Below are 14,320 nucleotides of genomic sequence, written 5' to 3'. Positions count from 1 at the left end.
TGACTTTAGGATGCTCTAACAAAATATGTTCCTAAAGTCAGCCACCACAAAATTGCAAAAATCAAGCATCATAACCATCAATTAAATGCTTGAAAACAAGGAAAAACAATCACCGAAACGTAAAATAACACTTACTCAACAATATAAATAAAATTGAGGGTTTTTGAACTTACTTTGAAACGATTGTCAACTGCAAATTTATTAGTAGCACGAGGAAGAATGGCACCGGTCTTCAGTTGTTTGAAAGCAATGGCTGAATATAGGGACAGAAAATAAGTTACCACTGCCATTTTGAAACTATGTTTGGTTCATTGGATACTAGTTCATAAACGTTCTCATAGATGGTGATACAATGCACAACTTTCTTATTATTTCACGAAATGATGAAAGAGGCTGACATTAGGCACAGGCTGAATATAGCGTCCACTATGTTTTTGGATGTTTTTAAATTTTAGTAAAATGTTTGCAAATCCTCAACAAACTGAAATTTAAAAACAGAAAGTCAAGTGTACAAATTACTTTACCACCCTGAGAATTTATGTTTTTAGCCTTATCGAACATATTTACGCCATACAAGGATAAATATTCTTTTTAACAACAACAAGCAACAGGCATGTGTTAAATGTAAAGTGGCATTTATTTCACTATTGTTTATAGCATCTGTCATTCGCATTAAATTACATTTTATTCCATTAAATTTACTATGGGTCCAAAAGATATTGCTTGTTCGACGAATTTGCTTCACGCGGATGGGACTTTACTCCAAACTTTTTTTAACATGAAATGTATGCTATGAATTGATTTTTCGGGGGTTGTTTTATATACGCATACATTGATGAGATAATCCTATACATCATTCAACAAGAAGCAGGAACAAAAAATTTAAATTTCCGCTTAAAATATTGTATCCACAAATATTGCAATTTAAATATTCAATCAAACACTATGTGATTATTAAATATTTGATGGCTCTGTCGCCATCAGTAAATAAAATAGGCTGTAGTATATTGATCTTCAAACGCCTGACCAAAATTTCCAGGTCGAATGAGGAACAATTTGATCTGTACCTTGCTTGTACATTGATATCTGTGAATATAGCGATAATAGTCCGTCATTTTTTTTCTACTTTTTAGTTGAAGAACATGTTCAGTATTTAATAAACCATTTTTTTATTCAATGAATAATTCACAAGATTTGGAGAATGTAACATTCCATATATTGAACATGCATAACTTGAAAACACCTCAGATATACCTACTAGAAAAAATCATATTTGAAAAAAATACGAAACTCGACGGGATTTGAACCCTATGGTCATACGGGTTCAAATACCGTCGAGTTTCATATTTTTTTCAAATGTTTTTTTCTAGTAGGTATACCTATATATATCTGAGGTGTTTAAGTTATGTATGTTCAGTATTGTTTGAATGTGGTCAAAATTTGAAAAAATCAAAAGAAATTTCACTGTGGATTTTTATATTTTTCCACTGAAACGGCGAAATATTTGCACAATGTTACTCGTCCGACTAATAGTTGGAATGTGTTTGGACAGGTCCCGTGGGAATGGCTGCGGCGGCTGCCATAGCCTCTTCCAAGAAGAGAAAGCGGCCGCACTCCTTTGAAACTAACCCCTCTATACGAAAGCGACAGCAAAATAGGCTCCTCAGAAAATTGAGAGTGAGTACACATTTTATATTCCTGCACCATTCAATGCTGCGGTTTTTCAATTAGCAAACTGAGGGGTGGGAGAGGTTACAGATTTCAAATTGTGATTCCACATCAGTGCTCCGCGAGCTGTGTTTGTGGTTCCATGAGAATTCTCAAAAAATTGTTATATAGCAGGTATAACTTTAAACCTTTTTGGTAGAATGTGTATAGTATAAAAGTGTTAAAATAATATGTTGAGCAGAAATGATAGAATTGAGTATGTAGTACATTACATACATTGAGACTAAAAATAATATGGACGGCATTTTGAACCTGCGGAGGTGTAATTAAGATAAATGTAATTTAATTTAAAAAGTGTAAATGATGATGAATGAAAGAGATAATTTTAAGACTAAATATAAGTATTCAAATATAATAAATTTTGCCGCGCATTGCGCAACGGTGAAATTCTCGCACGCAGGCGCCAGGGTCAGGCTCGTGATTCGCCGAATCAAAGATCATGCGATCAGATTTGGCCAATCACGAGTCCTTTTTGCTGGTCGGCGTGGGTGCGGGAAGTTTAAAAGGAAAAAAAAGAAAGTTAGTAAGCGTCCTTTGTAAACCGTGTACGGACCTGCGAAACTGATTGTAAAAACAAAATATGTAAAACACTACAAAATAACGTTGTCCAACTAAATATTAAAATATATAACGCTAAGACCCGCACAAGAAAGACTTAGTGTTTTATTTAACCTAACAAACATAAATATATCATTCTTTTTTGTGAATCCGGGGTTCGATGGACACCTGAGCTAGCCGCTGGAACCCCGGACATCTCAATTTAATACCACGTAATCATCATAATTTACAATCATTACTTTATTTATTTGTATAATAATAATAAATATCTTTATAAAATAGTGACTGGTTTGGATGGATAAAATAAATAATTAAATTGGTAGTTCATTTAATCTTGTAATGAAGTAGGTATATTATGTCTAATAATAAAAATATCTGACATGTATTTTTCACATGAAATGGGTGTGAGGATGATCCCTACGAACCCTTAAGGTAGAGCCGTACCTAAAAATAATAAATACACTGCCCTGCTAAGTAAAAAGACTGTTACCCAAACAATCTAATAATTTCACATAATATAAGAGAAAAGGCAGCTTAAGACTTGGGTTCTCATTTCACTAAAACCAAAAACTTTCTTCTTCTGTCTTTATACTTAGCAGGGCAGTACTGTTATTGTATGAAAAGAACTTGCTTGAACCTTTTGACATCACACATTTATTACAAAGTGATTGTCAATTTTAAAATTAATGCAAAATAACCAAAGCTACGCAATTCTAGGCGAAATAAGTTACTTAAACATATTTATGTACAATGTAATTAATACGATTTCTATATAAAATTTGACAGTAAGTTGTACATATACCAATTTAATGCTATCCTGACCCAGTGTCGCGAAACACTCGCGGCAGGTTTGAATATAGTTGCTGATCTAGAATTGATATTACATTTAAATTTTGTTGCACGGCAGCAAACCATTGACGAATTCGCAACGCGAGTGGGCCAGCAGGCGGTGGTGCTAGTGGCGACTCCAGGCAAGCCCAACACGTCATATCGGGTTTTCGGTGCCAAGCCGCTGGAGGACGTAGTGAAGAACCTACGCTCCATGATCATGGATGAGCTGGAGCACGCGCTGGCGCAGCAGGCGCCCCCGCCCGTGCAGGATGACCCCTCCCTCTATGAGCTGCCGCCCCTCATTATCGACGGCATCCCTACCCCCGTGGAGAAGATGACCCAGGCGCAGCTGCGCGCCTTCATCCCCCTCATGCTCAAGTACTCGACGGGGCGCGGCAAGCCGGGCTGGGGCCGGGAGACGATGAGGCCCCCTTGGTGGCCGAAGGAGCTTCCCTGGGCCAACGTCAGGATGGACGCGCGATCTGAAGATGAAAAACAAAAGGTTCGAATCCCTATTTAATAATCAGTACCGTAACTCCTTTTTTCTGATTGAAAGCTCTAATGCTGGCGAATGTATTATTAATTTTATGGTCGGCTTGCACCTTTAATTATCCTGCATTAATTATAATATAAAATTGTACATTTGTTTACTCAGTCCGTAAAATTCTCAGCTGACATACATTTTGTTTAAACCATAAAAACATTTCGATTACATACTATAATACATTATTATATTAATTTTCTACTAAGAATATTGGCACTTAATGTATTATAATATTTCTATTTTATAGCTGTTGTCACAGGTTACGTTAGGTTAGGAGTGTAAAAAATTTTCTTTATAATATGTTACCACCGGCGGGGGCGGCGCTGGAAACCTACCTTATTGAAAAATGAAATCAATTCGGCGTTATTTTTGATTTGACAAAACGTTATTGACATTTGGGAAATTACCTGTATATTTTATATTTTTAATAAAACATGTTGAGAGTTACTTAAATCTTTATTGGATTAGTTTTAAGAAACGATTGCATCTCTTATAGTAGATATACACCTCTTACTTTTAACGTAAGCCATCTTATTCTATATAAGTACATTATCTTTAGCAATTTGTACACTGTATGAATAATGATAGTATGATAGTGAAATAGTATTAAGATTTATTAGCTTATCACTAGAATTCATGAATTAATAATTTTCTATACCTATTATAAATAACCAACATCATTTCGCATTTAGTCAACACATAGGATATTGAAATATTAATTTTCCAGAAATGCCGTAGGTACCAAAATTATTTTTATCTTCACTGATTTGTAGTACACATAAATCAAAATATCTTACCAACATTCTATTATATTTCTTACCCATTTTAAATTTAGAAAATAATGAATTCTATTGTATTTAGTTTAACAGGCATTTTACATACGAGATTGCTAAATATGATACTAAACATAATTTGAGCGTGAACAGTAAGTCGCAGCGTCTATAATAACAAACCATAATTCAAATCTGTAATTGCTCTCTACTCAGAACAATATGATGTCATTTTACCCGGTCGGCGCACGATATTCTGGAACTTACGCATGGCGTAAAGGATTAGCACGGTTTAAGTTGTTTTATAATGGCTTTAGTTAATACTAAGCTTTGGGTTCATTTTAAGTAAACAAAATATATTGCCGGGGCGCAAACGATTTCAGTGAGGATGACGTATACGGTGCATAGTGCGGGTATTATCGCCGATTGGGAATGTGGGCACATCGGTTTATGGTTTGCATTACAATAAGTGAGCGATAATATTAAAAATCTATGAAGAAAAAATATGATTTACGATGTTGAACGATGTTTCATAGCAATGCAAGCAGTGCAGTCCACTTCCATGATGTTAGACCAGCCGCCGCTGGTTACCACATAACTAACAATAAAAAGTACTTTAATTCAATGGCAACACATTTAAAAAAACAATTGAATTTAATATACGACAGTGAACTCATTTGAATAATCCTGAGAGCGGAGATTATCGTCGGTTTGAATATGACATTGAATCGTAAAATATATTTTTTATGTTGCAGATATCTTGGACGCATGCCCTGCGGCAGATTGTAATAAACTGTTACAAATATCACGGAAGAGAGGACCTCCTGCCCGCGTTCTCGGAGGAAGACGAGAAAGCCAACGCGGCCGCTTCCGCCAATTCCTCTGTAAGTTTCTTTTCAATCGTCCTTCTCGTTTTACTTCCTCGCCTACTTACTTACTCTGTACGCTGCTTCACTTTGTCAGTCTTTCAAAATGTATTAACACTTTAAATAAGCTAAGCTTTTTAATATGGCATTCAGAAACGTTGATTAATTAATCATGTATCAGTCAATCATAATCGAAAAGAGCAAACACTGTGAACAACCTTTATTTATGTCTTTATATCAACCGACTGTTCGGACCGATCTCAGTTGCTAAATATTAATTTAAAAAATGGATATTTTCATTGTTTGTAATTCAGTAAAACCTCGTTGTTACGAATTCCACGGGATCGAAAATTGAAAAAAAATTCAAATTACGAAATATGAAACGTATGGGGGGAAAATATTAAAATTTTGATTTTTTTTTTTGATTTTCATTAATTTCATTTACGATCATAGATGTGCCAACCAAATTTCCGATAAAATTCTTTCAAATTAAAATCTGTGCAAATACCATGTGTCATTAATCCATTCATTGAAGTTGAGTAATGTAGGAAGGTATTTAACCATCTGTTATAGAGTTATAGAGCTAGAATTATAGAAAAATACGAACAATCAACAATTAAATACCTACAGCCCTGAAACATGTGAGTTATTGTTTTTCCTTTGAGTGGAGTACAGTTGTGCCTCTGATGACATACCGCTGTGTGTGTTAATAGGCCATAAAATATCAGGATTATTTTTATTACCTATGTTTTAAAAAAAGTCTGTCACAGTTATTTTCAATGGCTGGCTCATGAAATAATGTACTTTATTACGATTTATTGAATATTTTTATATGCCAGGACTCTGAAATCATTTCGAATTACTAAATTCGAATTAAAGGTATGGTTTTATATGAAAATAATGTTCAAGGGACTTTTTTTTCGCGAAAATTTTGAATTATCCGTGTTCTTATTAACGAGGTTGTACTGTATTTTAATGTTAAAACAACTGATGAATATTGTATTTGCTGAATTTGTTGATAGCTTTTTTTTGAATGAGTTTAATTATTGATATCACTGAATAAGAAGACAAAACCAATCGAAAGAAGAAAACATTTTAAATACAGGCAATTAAATACTATTACATGATAATAATAAATGTCATAATTTCTCTACGAGTGCATGTTATTGTAGTAGTACGTATCATATTATCTAAATAGCGTAACTGTAAACTGTAATCCAGATTCTACAGTCTTAACTTAATCTTCTCTGGTTCACCGATGCTATCTTCGTAATTATGTCTAATTTTTACTGAAAGTCTTGTTAAAAGATGACGAATAAACAAATTAACTAACACATGTGAATATGCGAAGCGATAATTGCTCAAGATTTGCAAAGGGGAATAGATGGCTAGACGAGAATTATGTGAATTGACGGAGCGGATGTGTTGTCATGTGGGACAGCTTTCGGAGCAAGTGGGGCACCTCGGCGGAATGGGCGGGATGGGCGTGGTGAAACTGCAGAGCGGGGGGGGACTGGCGTCCCACTCGCACTCTCACTCGCACAAGATGAGTCAGCAGGTGCTATCGGCGGGCGTGCAGCAGCAAGTGTGCATCGATCAGATGACTCTGGCCGATGTGGATGTGGGTACCCCCGCCTGCTTACCTTACCTACCTATTTTTTTGTTTACATTTTTTTCTATCACTTTTTGTAATATGTGTATGTGATTATTATTTTCAGTATAGTTATCGTATGCCTTGTAATATTTAGTGTTTCCACCTTTTATGTGCACTTGTTATTTGTGAATAATTTTTCAATGGTGCAGTTGCAAATACATACATATTATTATTATATTACATATACCTATAATTTGTTTTCATCACACTCGTTGTTAGCCATTTTTGCGATCTCTGGATATCCTTGTTGTATCAATTTGTACCTCCGCCATTGGAATGCGTTCAATTTTTATATTGAATTTTCTTTGACACAGATAGATCCTTTATTATTATTATAATATAGGATACGCTTTTAGCAAATTTTGTATAGGTTTGTTTTACAAATTCTTAGTTTTTAGACGTTTAAGAATGACTGATGTTTCGCGCAATCAGGTCTGCCCGTGTATATGGTGATGTGGAGCCGATAAGGTTTTATGTAGCTAGTGCAGCTAACTTCACAGCAGTCAAAACTGAACAAGGACTTGTTTTTGCTCATAAGCATCGTTATTAGTGATGACACAATTTCAAATGTGATTCAATATTTACATATTATATTTTCCAAATAAACTTATTACAATAAAATTACACAATCAATATGATCCGTGCTTCACAAAATGATTACAAAATGATTATCGATGTCTTGTGAAGTTATTACATATTGCATTCATGAAATCGTTGTATGAATTTCAAATTGACATCCTTCAGTCGATAATGCAAGTATTTACATACAGTGTGGCTTTTAGATGACGTATCGACTGGAATATAGAAGTTACACTGTACTATTGTAATGTTTTTTTCTTAGCGTAATAAAAAATGCATTTTAAATGCAATCATCATCGTTGTAAATGTTTATATGTTTATACTTTTTTTTTGTTATAAGTGTGTAAATTCAGCTGTCTGTATTTTAATGTTTTAAAATATCAAATTGCTTTATACATTATTATTGGTTATTCACAGTAGAAAATTATTTTTGTATACATACTATTGCACTTACATTATAATTATTAATATATTAAGTTATTTCCATTGAATAAATATACACTTTTCAAAATCGGTCAGATTTTGTTGGATTTAAGAACTTAATAAATGTTAAAGTGCGGCCACACCGAAAACAAGTCGCGCGACAACTCGTTAAATTTTACGATAAGCATGATAATTATCGTAAAATTTCTTAAGCAATTATGATAATTATCGTAAAATTTAACGAGTTGTCGCGCGACTTGTTGCCGGTGTGGCCCCACTTTTATTGTCAAGGATTGTTTGAAACTATTTGGTATCTAACCAATTTATAGTTCATACAGCTTATTATACTTACATATATAACTTAAACATAAAAGCAGTAATCCATTATTATCTAGTAAAAAAGTAAAAAATCAGTAGTTTAGTCAAAAGAGTAGTTTCAATTTAATGTTCTGTGTGTGGTACTCTTTAAATTGCATACTATGTTAAGTATTAATTTATTTATATTTTATTTCAGATGTCGCAATATGCCCCGGCGGTTTTACAAACAATTACGAATCCCGATGGAACCGTATCCATAATTCAAGTATGTTACGCTCATTCACCCTTTTCTAGCCTAAGCGAATGAAATGTTACCGCACATCATTCTGACAAAATAGATGAACATTAAAACGTTACCCGATTCTCTCCCAAAGATTTTGTTTAATTGATAAGCTGAAAACTATCCCCAAAATATTCAATTTATTTCTTAAAATTTCTTTTTTATTCTGGGCTAAAATTATTGTCAAGTGACAAATGAGATTGTCTTTCTGCATAGCCAATACACAGATTTTAAAGAACAATCGCCCTGCCCTGCCTTTATCACTAATAGATTTATACGAGCTATTAAACTCGTGAAAAAAATGATTTTCAGTTAAACTGATGTATCTATCATTTCTGTAGGCATTTCCAAGAATTCATTTTTAATCTTCACAGTGTGTTTAGGGAAGACAACTCAATCGAACTCGCTCTGCACATGAAAATTGTTCAGTTAGAGTCAGTTCTTTCAACTTATTTAACTTTTTCACTCGGCGAGATCACAAGTCGAGCGTGTCTCTAAGACTGGAAGACTGAGCGATGGCTTAATTAGACTCAGTTTCATCGTCTCCATTAATTTAATTTCAGTCCTATCGTAGCTCAGGAATTTTACATGGTCACATTTGATGGGAGGAACGTTGATATGTAGATTATGACACAGATCCACACGGGAGGTGCAGACGGAGTGCACACGGTTCAAGCTCTGGAAGGAGCCGACGGAACTATGTCGGTGGATCTCAACTCCGTGACTGAAGCCACCCTCAACCAAGATGGTCAGATTATCCTCACTGGAGAAGACGGCCATGGTAAATTTTTATTTTAATAATAATTCTATCTACTAGGTATCGCATTCTCTCATAATTTTAGCGCTCAGCTTAGTATATATATCTAATAAAAAAACTTTTTATCTAATACTTTTTTAATATTTAGCATAATTTATCAAGCTTTCTATGAGAAACGATGCCAATCTTTCACAGTGAAACAAAATTGTCATGTACGGTATAAGGAGTTGTTGTAATATTGAGTGTGTCACGTATGCAGGCTACCCGGTGTCAGTGAGCGGCGTGATAACGGTCCCCGTGTCGGCGAGCATGTACCAGACGATGGTGGCCAACATTCAGCAGATCCACACGGGCAGCGACGGGGCGGTGTGTGTCACGCCCGTGGTTCAGGTACCTCCCAAAATGTCCCGCGGCCACGCCCCACAGGCCTCTCTCGTCTACAGTGACGGCAATATCATCATCGATCTCTGTGGCAATTCTAAAGCCGTCAAGATGGAACTAGATCCCGATTCTACTATTCTAAGCTAGCCGCCCGCCCTCGTTTGGAATACCTCATAATCCGCCCCGCATACTGCCCTTCCGATGCGGAAGAAATGTCAAGTATCCCTGAATGCTATTTGATGCGGTGAAAAAATAGTGAAAAACAAAATCAATCAGGGATTATTTTATAAACAAATAGCCAAATATATCATTTTACCTCCAGTTTTTTTTAAATTAATTTTTAGAGCTGAGGCGTCTTATATTTCGGCCCACCCTACCTATGTGAAAACACCCACTGGGCCTATTCCATTGGCCGTTAGCTTGGAACCAAATTTCCGACTTATTTAATTTATGACGAATTTATCTTGGGCGTGTTTCAATACAGTGGAGTGGTATGTTTGTTTTTAAACATTAATTTAATGTTAAGCAATAAATAAACTACCATGTGTCAAAGCTGGACTTCTGAAATGGAATGTTGCATTGTTGTCTGGGTCAAAAACCATTTCCTATTACGAATTTCGAATTATCAGTATGGTTTTATATGAAAATAATGTTCCAGGGACTTTTTTTTTTCGTGATATTTTCGAATTATGACGAATTTCGAATTAAAGGGGTTCTTATTAAGGGGGCTTTACTGTAATAAACGAGTTATATCAATTTTAGTAATCGGAATGCCTTTTCAAGTGATTCTGCAAAATCAAACTTGTCTTCAATGGTACAAATAAATACCGATACTTATCCATTTTTAGCTACCTTATATTTATTGCGGTAAAGGGTTTATTGGCTAATAAAAATGTTCATATCGTTTAAATTTGCAAATACAATGCAGTGGAGAATGAAAACTGACATTAAAACCGACCATTTAAACTTGAAACACGGAAACACTGTTTAGCACGAGTGTTAAATTGTAGACTTATCAGCATTTGAAAATAGAAGCCTCGACTGCTTTCAATCTCTTTGCACATATTAATTTTTCAGGGACACGGGAGGGCAGTATATTGGACGGTCTCTATAATATTGCATATATGATAAATTATTATACTGTAGGTTAGGTTATGTGAGACTAATATTTATTATGTTGCACATACTTTATTGTAGACTCACTTCTGTTACCGGGTACTGCACCTTAATTAGTCGCTACTTTATGAAACAATTACCATTTTCGTAGAATTGTGGCTTTACATGTAATTGGAAGTGTGTTTTACTCGTATTGAACAGTCGGCAAGTCGATGCCGGTATTCTTACGGATTATATTTATCACGATTTAATTTATCTCTGTATCAGTGCACGAATTATCATTTATTATTTCATTATGTTTGTAGTCAGCATGGAATTATTATGTCATTAAAGAAAGTCTGTTTTTTACTTTACCGATCGGACATTATGTAAAATTGTAGGAATATAACAGACAACCTCTACGCATATTCTCAGATCAATTCTGAATACATGCCGGGCAATAGCGACTTAAAATAGAATTGAATAAAACTCCATATATACATATCCATTTTACCATTTTGTTCTAAAGATAATATGGATATTCATTCACCGATGTAAAATATCTATTTTTAAGTACATTTGAAACTGATCTGCATGTCTATAAAATCACTCTTTCATATACTTAAAATAATATTTACCCGCATTCGACACTCGCCCACGATGGAAATTGTCAATTCAATAAAATATTTTCTTATATGTATTTGATCTGATTGATACTGTAACTGTTATGCTAATAGGATAATAATTATCTGTGATATATAAGGTACCACGATCTGTAATACTAAAATTCAACAAAACGGAGATTGGCGCGGGGCGGGGTAAAGAAAGCATCAGCCGTAATCAGTAGTTCGGTGAAATTTCATGATGATATTGACTCAAAGGAGGTTGTCTGTATTCAAAGAAAAAGTAAAACATATTTAAATCTTTCACAAAATACTATGGCAACAGCAAACTAGACTAGATAATAAAGATTATTATATTCATCAAAATCTTGTAAACTCATAATATGAACATGTTGAATAAATGGCTTTTTAATGACAAAATAAACTTTGATTTTTCAAGAGTGTGTAGAAATGTTTTGATGTATATAATAATGCAAAATAAATACCAGTGCGTATTTAATGCGTGTACATATTATTTTTGTGTAGCCTCTTCTCAAAAACAATCAAATCAATATTACCAATTTCTTTTGCCCTCCAAACGTCTGCCAATATAATATGAAAACATTCCATCTGTCTGCATTACAACTACATTGTAATATAGCACGTCAAGGCATTCTAGTGACAGTTGCAAGCAATTCTATGATTCGAAAGTGACACTAAACAATCCTCTTGAAATGCCATGGATTAAAAATAACATTGCATAGTTTTAGCAACACCATATTATATCTCTAACCAGTTCAAGCTCGGTATCAAAAACAATACTACTCTACCATCTTTGTGAATGTGCCACATATCGTATCAGAAATTTTTCTTTTGATTGCATGAACATAATATTACAAATTATGCAGATATTACGAGAGATAATGGTGAGAAGAAAGTTGGTACTGTTGATTTGGTAATACAATGTACTCTAGTTGTAGTGTTTTTTTCATTTTTTGCAGTTTATTTCTATAAGAAATAATTGTTTAAATCATTTTATATAAAAATTTACAATTTGACTTCTTCGGTACCCTTTCGTCTAATAAATAATAACGTGTAATGTCTGTCTGCTAAATTACTGTCAGCTGAAAATCCAAAACAAGAGACAATCCCACATTTTGCAGAGAAATAAGATTTTTATTATTGCAAAAAGTCGCCTTTGAAAAAGAAAGAACGAGAGGATAGTGTAGGAAATTTTTGGTGATTCTAAAAAATGTGAATTATTCATGTTTATTATGTTAAGTGTCATTACTTGACTGCATTATAATATACACAATGTAATTAGACAAACTATCAATTATTAGAATACAATGTTATAAATAAGTGCACTTCAAGGTACAAAATACCAGGACAGGCTATGTCAGCATATATATAAAATTAATAATATTAAAGTGAAAACATCAATGTGGAGATTAATTTGTTCCTGACCATATCTGTTTAACTATTACTGTGCAGTTGAAAATTATTCATAAAGCAGGGAATTATTGTAATTATCCACTTGTATTTTGCCTGTGCAAATTTCATAGTATTACATAAAGTAGAAATAACATTGAAATACATTTTATACAATAGACTCGATTATTTTCATGTAAAAAACATAAAAATAAATCATGTAAACAAGGTAAAATAAACTTAAATAACTAGGATCAAATATTTTTTTTCGTATCTTTAGAGAGATCTGTAATATTTTTATAAATCGTTAAAGTTTCATAATTTGAATTTATAACATATATGTGCCATGATGAATATGTCATTTCTTAGAATTGATGTGGGTTCAGATTCCATACTGATTAATTAGATGTTCCTATTCAATTTTACCACATACATAATGATAATGTATTCACAAAAAGTTGATTACACTAATATTCATACTTGAAACTAAAAATGAACCCAAATGACTTGTATTGCCATGCCTTATTATGTTTTGGTTGTGTAATACAACACTCCTTTTATTACAAGTGTAAATAATGAAGGCTTGTATTAAATTAAGCCTTTCACAATATTTTCCTCTATCGGTTTGAACATGTTTGTTTAACCTATTAATTCATAGTGTCAATTTCAAAAAAAACGTAGCTGACAAACATCATAGTATGCATATACTTATTTCAATGTAAATAATTTATGGTAGTATTATAAAAATATTAATTTATATTAATAGTCAAAGTTGTTCCTAACGAAATTTTGTAAAATTCTGTATACATAACATAAAAATTATTTTTCAACAACCTTCACCATATTATTATGATTTTTGTGTAACTTTAATATTCACTATATTAAGGTGAAATTATTTGTTGTGACTTCTCATGTCTCATTACTATACTTTTGATTCCAATCATTTTTTTAGCGCTTTTTATGTATTACTTTTATTTTCATTGTAAACCAAAGTTTTTTGTACAAAATATATTTCCCTTTTGTCATTGTTATTTGTTTTTCATAGATGTCTATGAAATAAATATTATTTGCTATTATTTGTTTTTTTATTTTTATTCTGCATGATTATAAATATATGTTAAAATGCATGAAATTCATCAGCGAACTTCTCACAGTGTTCTTCGGGTCGCATATGATAATGATATAATTTAATTGGTTTTATGCAGGTGGATTCAAACGGAGAACCCATGGAGACCATATCCATGGGTCCGGGAATGACGCAGATGATGATCCAAGGTCCCGCCGGAACGGAGCCTCAAGTATTGCAGGTGTTAAGTCTCAAAGATGCCACGGCCCTCACCAAAGCGATGGCCGCTATAGGTGAAGTTAAATCTGAACAAACTGAAACTATACTTAGTGATCAATAAAAATCATTCCATAGAGTCTTTTTAATAAAATAATCTTAACTAAATTCATTTTTGCAAGTTTCTTTATTAAATTTAGTGCAAACAAAAAAACTGCAGA

General features: G+C 33.4%; 1 protein-coding gene across 4 annotated transcripts in view; it reads left to right on the top strand.

Moving 5' to 3' along the window:
- Positions 1–14,320, top strand: part of ewg (DNA-binding protein Ewg) — a 20,314-nt gene extending 5,994 nt beyond the window's left edge. For 2 of the 4 annotated variants that reach the window (XM_085947547.1, XM_085947548.1), the window contains exons 3-8: positions 1,553–1,677; positions 3,194–3,619; positions 5,187–5,315; positions 8,468–8,536; positions 9,176–9,332; positions 9,568–12,581. In XM_085947547.1, coding sequence (XP_085803673.1) covers positions 1,553–1,677; positions 3,194–3,619; positions 5,187–5,315; positions 8,468–8,536; positions 9,176–9,332; positions 9,568–9,836 — 1,175 coding nt within the window. In that variant the 3' untranslated portion in view covers positions 9,837–12,581. Of the gene's footprint in view, positions 1–1,552; positions 1,678–3,193; positions 3,620–5,186; positions 5,316–6,738; positions 6,919–8,467; positions 8,537–9,175; positions 9,333–9,567; positions 12,582–14,022 lie in introns of those variants that run through there. The other 2 variants (XM_085947550.1, XM_085947549.1) reach the window with 2 other exon arrangements.

Source organism: Rhyacophila brunnea, unplaced genomic scaffold, assembly GCF_057557595.1.
Source record: "Rhyacophila brunnea isolate RB1 unplaced genomic scaffold, BYU_Rbru_1.0 scaffold_2, whole genome shotgun sequence".
NCBI lineage: Eukaryota > Metazoa > Arthropoda > Insecta > Trichoptera > Rhyacophilidae > Rhyacophila > Rhyacophila brunnea.
This window is presented reverse-complemented; position numbering and strand designations above follow the sequence as displayed.